Source organism: Scyliorhinus canicula, chromosome 2 (genome assembly GCF_902713615.1).
Source record: "Scyliorhinus canicula chromosome 2, sScyCan1.1, whole genome shotgun sequence".
Lineage (NCBI taxonomy): Eukaryota > Metazoa > Chordata > Chondrichthyes > Carcharhiniformes > Scyliorhinidae > Scyliorhinus > Scyliorhinus canicula.
This window is the reverse complement of record NC_052147.1, coordinates 123,425,333-123,435,755: the sequence shown is the minus strand read 5'-3', so window position 1 is coordinate 123,435,755 and position 10,423 is coordinate 123,425,333. Positions and strand designations below refer to the sequence as shown.

Genomic DNA, 10,423 nt, shown 5'->3' with positions numbered 1-10,423 from the left:
AGCTGTGAAGCAACAGTGCTAACCATTCTCCTATCATGCCGTGTAAACAAATAGCTGGTATAAATAATAAAAATGGTTAGAGTATTTTAGGTATCCGATCCATGTTCTGTCTGATTTCAAAAATCCTTTATGGGCAAGTGTTGTAAGGATTCTGTTGACTTTAATTCTACCCAATCTAGAAGCATTGCTGTCCAAAATCGCTTTTTTTGATTTGAGTGAGGTGCTGGAGGTGTGATTTAAACAAAGGTGGCATTTGTGACCTCATGAAGAATGCGAAGTCTTGGTCCCAAGGGAATCCCTAATTGTACCAATCTTTCTTCATTCAAATAAGGCAACTCCATCACACCCATGGCAGCATTCTCAAAATGTGGAACATATTTCTGAAAACAAGAGACAAAAGAGGAGTAAATTCCTGCCAATAAGCAAACTTTGACAGTAACTTGAACAATCCTGTTTAGACACGATGATGTCTGTTGCAATATGTACGCAATGTAAAGCTGTAACTTTTTTTAAGTCCGGGGGGGGGGGAAGAGTACTCAAGAAGATTTGTTTGTCAAAATTTGATTTTAAACTGAGAGGCTATGAAAATATAGAATTCAGAAGGAAAAAGAAATAACTTACATTTATACAGAATCTTTCATAATCTCAGCACAACCCAAAGTGTTGATGTTACAGTCAATCCAATATTATAGAGTGCAGTCACCATTGTACTGTCCAGAAATACAGCCAATTTATGTATAACAAGGCACCACAAACATGAATAAAATGAATGGCTAGATAATCTATCTCACTGATGGGGATAAACATTAGCAATGACCCAGGGATAAATAACACACTCTTCTTGAAATAGTGCTGGCTCCACCCGAGAGGCAGGTTAACCATTTACAGCACCCTCAACAACGTGACAGTCTCTCAGTACTTGACAGGGAGAAACTTTAAAAAGAACCAATATCCTGGTAAACTGGCTCATACCTTTTACCATGTTGTAAACAGATATTACAATAAAATCGCCATGCCATTCAATCTTTTACAAAGCTGGTGAAGGGGCTCTTCTGGAAATGTGAACCCATTTTACTGTATTTCTTCATGCTGTACATTTCCAGCATTTTCTGATTCTATTTTACTGATAGTGATTAATCCATAAACTGAAACACGTGGTTCTCTTATCTTCCTGGAAAGCTTATCCTTTCCTGTCACAGTTTTTAATGGATTAGATTACAAAGGTATTTAGCATTATTAAGATCAGTAGCCAGGTGGCGTTGGAGTTTAACCACTCTCAGTTTGCTGCAAATGTGATGACTGAAGTAGGAATAAACATTGGACTTTCAATGCTAAAAGACCATGGAGTAGAAAATTGTCTTGGACAGTGGTGCAATATGGACGATATCAGATTTGTTGACTATTATATGCAGCACCTGATGTCCTATTTGCACCAAGATAACAACCTTTATAACTTGCTGTGATTGCATATGGTGGTGAGGTATATGGCAGCATCTAGCTTCAACCAGAGTCATTTAAATCCATTTTCTTTTCGGTGAATTTTTGAATTTATCAAGGTGAGGATTACCAGTGCTACGGAGTGCAATACGTTCGCTCTTTGAGAACCCAGTATCCATTCCCTCCTCTACTACCCTGGCTAAGACCACGAACATTCCTGCCCAGAATCTTACCAATTTTTCACAACCCCAAAACATGTGCGCATGTTTGTGCGATTCGCTGGCCCCCGCCCACACCTTTCACACTCATCTGCTACCCCCTGAAAGAACCCACTCATTCTCGCCCGAGTCATATGCACCCTGTGCACCACGTTAAACTGTATCAGGCTCACCCTTACACAAGAGGAGGTCCCGTTTACCCTTCGCAGTGCCTCACTCCATACTCTCCAATTGATCTACATTCCCAACTCCGCTTCCCATTTCTCCTTCATTTTCACCACCCGCTCGCCTCCCTGCTTCCCCAGCCACTTATATATATCCCCAATTCTTCCCTCCCCTTCCACATCCGGAAGCAGCAGTCTCTCCAGCAGGGTGTATCCTGGCAATCTAGGGAACCCCTTCCAGGCCTTTTGTGCAAAGTCCCTAACCTGTAGATACCTGAACTCACTACCCTTCGGCAGCTCTACCCTCTCCCTTAGCTCCTCCAGACTGGCGAATCCTTCCTCCAAATACAGATCCCTCACCTTGACCAGCCCCACTTCCCTCCACCTCCTACATACACTATCCATCCCCCCCCCCCCCACCCCCCCGGCTCAAACCATTGATTCTCGCACAACGGCGTTAGCACCGACATCCCTTCCACCCTAAAATGCCTCCTCAGCTGATTCCATATCTTCACCATGGACTGCACCACTGGGCTCCCTGAATACCTACTCGGAGTCATTGGCAATGCTGCCGTCACCATAGCTCTCAAACTAGACCCCTTACAAGATTCCTCCTCCATCCTAACCCACTCTACCCCTTCTCCTTCCCACCACCGCTGCAACTTGTCCACATTCGCTGTCCAATAATAATGAAGCAAGTTTGGCAACGCCAACCTCCCCTGCTGCCTCTGCCTCTGTAGCAGGGTCCTCCCCACCCTCGGCACCTTCCCCGCCCATACAAAGTCAGAGAAGATTGTGTCCACTTTCCAGAAAAAGGCCTTTGGTATAAAGATCGGGAGAGCCTGAAAGATAAACAAGAACCTCGGCAGAATATTCCTCCCCGCCAACATTAAGTGCAGTGTATCCCACCTCTTAAGATCCTCCACGGCCTCCTCTGTCGGCTTTGTTAAGTTCCACTTATGGAGCCCCGTCCATTCCCTCGCTACCTGAATCCCCAACTACCTAAACCTATCCCTCGCTACCGTGAATGGCATCCCCCCTAAATTAGCCCGCTGTGCCAGCTCATTCACCGGGAATACCTCACTTTTCCCTGCATTCAGCTTGTATCCCAAGAACTCTCCAAATCTCCCCAAGAGGCCCATAATCCTTCCCATGCTCTCCAACGGATCCGAAACAAACAGCAAGAGGGCATCGGCATAAAGCGACACCCGATTCTCCCTCTGTCCCCTTTGTTGCACGTTTTACTATGGGCGTAAAATGCGTTTATTGGAGTGTATTAACACGCCTCCGAGTTCGACGTGTGCTTAACACTACTAGGCTCTGTTCTATGTAATTATTTAGCTCTGGAGTCGCCAGTTGCCGTATAGGCAACGTCACAAGTATTCCAAGGTCAAGTTCAAAGTAATAAAGACGATACACCGATTAGTAAAGTTCAAACGATCAATATTTATTATACAGTTATAATAAATCCTCATGCACACACTAAGAAACTAAGCTATAACTAAACTTAAGCGAACAGAATACTTATCTAACAGGAACAGGCAAGGTCAGAGAACGAGGCCTTCGTCCTGGTTTTGTCTGCAGCCTTCAGCAAGCGTTCTGGTACTTGGGAGTCTAGTGGGCTTGGATCGCGTAGCGAGCGTTGAACTTACGGTTTCGGCGGCTGGTGCTCAACGGCTGGAGTCAGGATGCAAGATGTCAGTCAGAGCCGGAGCACGGGTTTAACAGACCGGGCTCTGTGGGGAATTTGCTTTTATACCCCTCTCTAATGTCCTTGCCCCCTTCTAGGCGGGCTCTACCTTTCGGTACCGATTGGAACGTTTCCAAACGGCTACCTTCGAAATCCTCCAATGCGGGGCTTTCCTCGATGTTGGGGGGTGGTTTCGATATTCGTTACTCTGGTGCCATCCTGTCAACTCCACCAATTAAGTGCTACATTGAGATGGAAATGTTGCCATTGTGTGTGCCTGGATCTGGGCCGCCTCATCAGAATGTTAAGCGCTTTGCCATTAACACCTTTGGCTTGGAGATCTGCACCTGGCCAGAAAACTGGTTTGCTGCTTGCAAAATGCTAATTAGTTGAGAGCAGGCTGTCTGTTCTCACTAAACAGGCTTTCCCTGCTGTCCTCCATTTTAGTTTGGCTCAGTGTCCATTTTGCGTGGCCAGCATGGCTACACCTTATTATCCGCTGCCACTCTGCTGACCCCCTGAGAGCCATCGCCAATGGCTCTATGGCCAGCGCAAACAGCAGCGGCGACAGCGGGCACCCCTGCCTTGTACCCCTGTGTAAGTCAAAGCTTCGTGAGCTCATATCATTCGTCCTGGCTCTTGGCGCCACATACAGCAACCGCACCCAAGCCACAAATCCTGGCCCAAACCTTCCCAAAACTTCGAACAAGTGCTGCCACTCCACCCGATCAAATGCTTTCTCCACATCCATGGACACCACCACCTCCGGTACCAGAGCTCGGACAGATTCATCACCACATTCAACAGCCGTCTTATATTACTCGCGAGCTGCCTGCCCTTCACGAAGCCTGTTTGATCTTCTGCAACCACCCCCGGGACACAATCCTCCATCCTACCCAACAACCTAGCCAATACTTTCACATCAGTGTTCAATAGTGATATGGGTCTATATGACCCACATTCCACTGGTTCCTTCCCTTTCTTTGGGATTAGTGTGATTACTGCCTGCTTCATCGTCTCTGGCAACACCCCCTTCTACAGTGCTTCATTAAACGCCCCCAACAGATGTGGTGCCAGGTCCGCTGCAAATTCCTTATAAAATTCTGCCAGGTACCCATCCGGCCCTGGGGCCTTCCCCAACTTCATACCCCGATACTATCCAGCAGCTCCCTCAGCCCCAGGGGCTCCTCCAACGCCTGACTCTTTGCTTCCTCCACCTGGGGAAATTCCAGCTCGTCCAGTAACCACCCCATGTCCCCCTCCTCTCCTCCTGGGTCTGCCTCATAAAGTCCCTGGTAATACTCTCTAAATGCCTCATTTATCTTCCCTGGCTCTGACACCACATCCACAGCCCCAGTCTGGATCTTCAATATTTCCCTGGACGTAGCCTGCCTCCGCAGCTGGTGCGCCAGCATGCGGCTCGCCTTCTCCCCATACTTGTATTGCACCCCTCTTGCCCTATGCAGTTGCCCTACCGCCCTCCCTGTTGTCAGCCTGTCAAATTGCCCCCGCAACTTTTTCCTCCTCGCCAATCCCTCCACGGTGGGCACCCTCGAATATTCCATGTCCACCTCCACTATCTCGCTCACTGGACGGTCATGTTCCGCCCTCCTTTCCTTATTCGCACGAACCGTAAATGAGATAATTTCTCCCTGGATCACTGCCTTCAGTGCTTCCCAAAAAAAGCCCACCGACACCTCCCCATTCTGACTTAACTCCACATAATCACTAATCGCCAACCGCACCTTATCACAAAAACCTCCATCCGCCAACAACCCTGAGTCAAACATCCACCCCGACCTCTGCTCTCGTCCCGTACTGAATCGAATATCCAGCCAGTGGGGTGCATGGTCCGAGTATCCCCACATACTCCGCCCCCTCCACCCCAACCAAAATCTCCCGACTCACTACAAAGTAATCAATCCTCGAATACACCTTATTGACGTGTGACAAGAAGGAATACTCCCTTCCCCCTGGGTAACACAATGTGATAATGACCAGTAACCTGTTTCTGTGATGTTGGATAAATACACTAAGATATTTCTCCTGCTCCTGTTTAAAAGAGGAATTTCTTATAATCACCTCAAAGAGAAGATGGGGCCTCTGTATCTGAGAGACAATGCAGCAGTTCTGCAGTCCTGCATAAGAGTGTCAGATCTTTGAATTCAAGTCATGGGCCTTTAAATTCACTTACTTTACAGCAGGAGCGGCCTCCGGATTTTCGGCGGGAGCAGGGGCCTGTCGGGAAGGTGAGTGTGGGCCTTTAAATTCACTTACTTTACAGCAGGAGTGGCCTCCGGATTTTCGGCGGGAGCAGGGGCCTGTCGGGAAGGTGAGTACCTATATATAAGTTGGCCGGTTGCTTGGGTGGCATTGTTAGTCAAGGACAGTATTATGGTGGCTGAGAAGACGTTTGATGAGGACTCCACTAATGAGGTAGTATGAACTGAGGTTAGAAACAGGAAAGGAGAGGTCACCCTGTTAGGGGTTTTCTGTACGCCTCCGAAAAGTTCTAGAGATGTAGAGGAAAGGATTGCAAAGATGATTCTGGATAGGAGTGAAAGTAACAGCATAATTGTTATGGGGGACTTTAACTTTCAAAATATTGACTGGAAACACTATAGTTCGAGTACTTTAGATGGGTCCGCTTTGTCCAATGCGTGCAGGAGGTATTTCCTGACGCCGTATGTAGATAGGCCAATGAGAGGCGAGGCCGTATTGGATTTGGTACTGGGTAATGAACCAGGACAGATGTTAGATTTGGAGGTAGGTGAGCACTTTGGTGATAGTGATCACAATTTGATTACGTTTACATTAGTGATGGAAAGGGATAGGTATAAACCGCAGGGCAAGAGTCATATGTGGGGGAAAGGCAATTATGATGCGATGAGGGAAGACTTAGGATGCATCGGCTGGAGAGGAAAAGTGCAGGGGATGGGCACAATGGAAATGTGGAGCATGTTCAAGGAACAGCTACTGCGTGTCCTTGATAAGTATGTACCTGTAAGGCAGGGAGGAAGTGGTCGAGCGAGGGAACCATGTTTTACTAAAGCAGTTGAAACCTTGTCAAGAGGAAGAAGGAGGCTTATGTAATGATGAGACGTGATGGTTCAGTTAGGGCGCTTGAGAGTTACAAGTTAGCTAGGAAGGATCTAAAGAGAGAGCTAAGAAGAGCCAGGAGGGGACATGAGAAGTCTTTGGCAGGTAGGATCAAGGATAACCCTAAAGCTTTCTGTAGATATGTCAGGAATAAAAGAATGACTAGGGTTAGAGTAGGGCCAGTCAAGGACAGTAGTGGGAAGTTGTGCGTGGAGTCCGAGGAGATAGGGGAGGTGCTAAATGAGTATTTTTCATCCGTATTCACACAGGAAAAAGACAATGTTGTCGAGGCGAATACTGAGATTAAGGCTACTAGACTTAGCCAATGAGCCCAGGGGGCTTTCGAATGAGGTATACCCCTCCCCCATTGATACCACAAAGACAAGAAAAGACCAGGTCAGATAACGAACACTGCAACAGTAATACGACAATCGGAGGGAGAAAGGCTAGTTGGGGAGATACTCAGAGTAGACAGGAGAAGGTGTTAGCGATTCTGGAAAGTGTTGAAATAGATAAGTCCCCTGGGCCGGATGGGATTTATCCTAGGATTCTCTGGGAAGCTAGGGAGGAGATTGCTGAGCCTTTAGCTTTGATCTTTAAGTCATCTTTGTCTTCAGGGATAGTGCCAGAAGACTGGAGGATAGCAAATGTTGTCCCCTTGTTCAAGAAGGGGAGTAGAGACAACCACAGTTAACTATAGACCAGTGAGCTTTACATCTGTTGTGGGCAAAGTCTTGGAAAGGTTTATAAGAGATAGGATGTATAATCATCTGGAAAGGAATAATTTGATTAGAGACAGTCAACATGGTTTTGTGAAGGGTAGGTTGTGCCTCACAAACCTTATTGAGTTCTTTGAGAAGGTGACCAAACAGGTGGATGAGGGTAAAGCAGTTGATGTGGTGTATATGGATTTCAGTAAAGCATTTGATAAGGTTCCCCACGGTAGGCTATTGCAGAAAATACGGAGGCATGGGATTCAGGGTGATTTAGCAGTTTGGATCAGAAATTGGCTAGCTGGAAGAAGACAAAGGGTGGTGGTTGATGGGAAATGTTCAGGCTGGTGTCCAGTTACTAGTGGTGTACCACAAGGATCTGTTTTGGGGCCGCTACTGTTTGTCTTTTTATAAATGACCTGGAGGAGTGCGTAAAAGGATGGGTGAGTAAATTTGCAGATGACACTAAAGTGGGTGGAGTTGTGGACAGGGCAGAAGGATGTTACAAGTTACAGAGGGACATAGATAAGCTGCAGAGCTGGGCTGACAGGTGGCAAATGAAGTTTAATGCAGAAAAGTGTGAGGTGATTCATTTTGGAAGGAATAACAGGAAGACAGAGTACTGGGCTAATGGTAAGATTCTTGGTAGTGTGGATGAGCAGAGTGATCTCGGTGTCCATGTCCATTGATTCCTGAAAGTTGCCACCCAGATTGAGAGGGTTGTTAAGAAGGCGTACAGTGGAAGACTTCCGGTCGGCGAGCGAAGCGGTCGCAGGGAGAGGGGCTCCCGCAAGCGGCAGAGAGCAGGGAAGGGACCCCCCCGGGCAGGCCGGTCGGCGGAGGAGCATCGGCGGCGGCGACGGGGTTTGGTGGCGGCGACGGGACTCGGCGGCAGCAGGGCTTGGCGGCAGCGGCGGCGGCAGCGGCGGCGGCAGCGGCGGCGGCAGCGGCGGCGACAGCGGGGCTTGGCGGTAGCGGCGGCAGCAGAGGGGCTCGGCAGCGGCAGGTCCAACCCGGTCCAAACCCCCCCCCCCCCAACGCAGGCCAGGAGCGGTGCGGCAGCGGCAGGCCCTCTCCCCCCCCCCCCTCCCCCCAACGCAGGCCAGGAGCGGTGCGGCAGCGGCAGGCCCTCTTCCCCCCCCCCCAAACGCAGGCCAGGAGCGGTGCGGGACCGAAGGGGGGGCCAAGCCGGAGGCAGCGACCAGGAGGTCGCGGGGTGCGAAGTGCGGCAGCGGGGACCCCCCCCCCAACCGGCAGCGGTGACCCCCTCCCCCCAACCGGCAGCGGGGACCCCCCCCAACCGGCAGCGGGGACCCCCCCCCAACCAGCAGCGGGGACCCCCCCCCAACCGGCAGCGGGGACCCCCCCCCAAACCGGCAGCGACCACCACGTGGCAAGAACAAAGGGACTGGACAAAAGCCTCACTCTCTCTCCTGGGTGAGTGAGGAGAAAGGAAGGGGAAGATAAAACAAAAAAAAAAGACTTATATTTCTGTTTTTTAAAAAAAACCCAAAAGAAAACTGGTAAAGAGAAAGGGGGGAGTATATACTATTTTCTCTCTTTATACACTTGCTCCCAGCAAAAGAAAGCCCATCGGAGAGGAGTTGCATAAAAGCGGGGAGGAGAGAAAATAATTAAGAAATAAATAAATAAAATAAAGGGGTAAAGGAAAGAAGGGGGGGGGGGAAATAAATTTTTAAAAAATAAATAATAAATAAAATAAAAATAGGGTGCGGAAAAGGGGGGGAAAGAAAAACAAGGGGAGAAGAAAAGATGAAAGTGAAGGGGGAGAAAAAAATGCCAGAAGGGGGCCAAGAGAAAGGGGGCACCAGAAGTGGACGGGGCAAAGGGCAAGTTAGCTCGGGCGAACGAATCAGCACACGAAGCGGCGGGAAGGATGTATCGCCGCATCAAAAAGAGCTGGACAGACAGGTGCCCTCTCCCCTGGGGTTAGAGGGGGGCGTGAATTGGAAGGCAGCCTTGGCCGAGGTGGTGAGGGAGCAGCTGCAGGCAATCAAGGCAGAATTGAAAGCGGACGGAGAGGCCGCAGTACAGACAGCAGTGGCCAGGGCCATGTCAGGGGTGCAGCAGGCTCTGACCAGATTGGAGGAGAAAGTGGATGCCCAAGGGGAGAAACTGGAAGCCCATGAGGCAACCATTAAAGAGCTGGAGAAAGCAGCGACCGACATGAGCGACCGGGTCACGGCCCTGGAGAGGGAAGTGGCGAGACTGGGTGCAGCACAGGGGAGCCTGAAGGGCAGGGTAGACGACCAGGAGAACAGCTCGAGAAGGCAAAATGTTAAGATAGTGGGCCTGCCAGAGGGGATCGAGGGCAGAAACCCCACAACATTCGTGGCTGCGTTGCTGGGCTCCTTAGTGGGGGGGGACACCTTTCCCACCCCACCGGAAATGGACAGAGCTCATCGGTCACTGCGCCCGAAGCCCAAGGAAGGGGAACAACCGAGAGCAGTCATAGCCAAACTGCACCGGTACCGGGATAGGGAGACAATCCTGCGCTGGGCCAAGGAAAATAGAGCCTGCAAATGGAAAGGGCACGCCATCCGAGTCTACGAGGATCTTGGAGCGGACATAACTAAGAGACGGGCTGAGTTCAACAGAGCGAAAGCAGCCCTCTACAAGAGCAAAGTGCGTTTTGGTATGCTGTACCCAGCAAAACTCTGGGTCACATACCAAAACAAGGAATATTTCTTTACAGCCCCTGCTGAGGCGAATAGGTTCGTCGAGGAGCACGGGCTGGAAAAACGCCATGGGAGGTAGGGACGAGGGGCCCATGGCAAGGAGAAACGACATGCTGACGGGGGGGGTGGGGAGGGGCGAGGCAAAGCCAGCCCCCTCCCCCCCGGCAGGAACACCCAGAACAAAAAACAACCCACTGCCCAAGGGACCGCTCCGGGTGGGAGGCCAGGCCCCAGCATGAGGGAACGGGAGTATTGGAGAAGGGAGAGGAGAAGCGCGACAGCAACCTCCGAGAGGGGAGCCACTGTGCTAGCGGGAAAGCTAGCGACGGGGGCACGCAACAAAGCAGGGCCGCAGCGCACCCCCAACAGGGGGGAAGGCGCCAGGCAGGGGAGGGGGGGATCA

General features: G+C 50.1%; 1 protein-coding gene across 7 annotated transcripts in view; it reads right to left on the bottom strand.

Moving 5' to 3' along the window:
* Nucleotides 1-209: 209 nt before the first annotated feature.
* Nucleotides 210-10,423, bottom strand: part of LOC119957921 — a 200,775-nt gene continuing 190,561 nt past the window's right edge. For 5 of the 7 annotated variants that reach the window (XM_038786166.1, XM_038786122.1, XM_038786140.1 and 2 more), the window contains one exon: nucleotides 210-380. In XM_038786166.1, coding sequence (XP_038642094.1) covers nucleotides 237-380 — 144 coding nt within the window. In that variant the 3' untranslated portion in view covers nucleotides 210-236. The remainder of the gene's footprint in view (nucleotides 381-10,423) is intronic. The other 2 variants (XM_038786149.1, XR_005458947.1) reach the window with 2 other exon arrangements.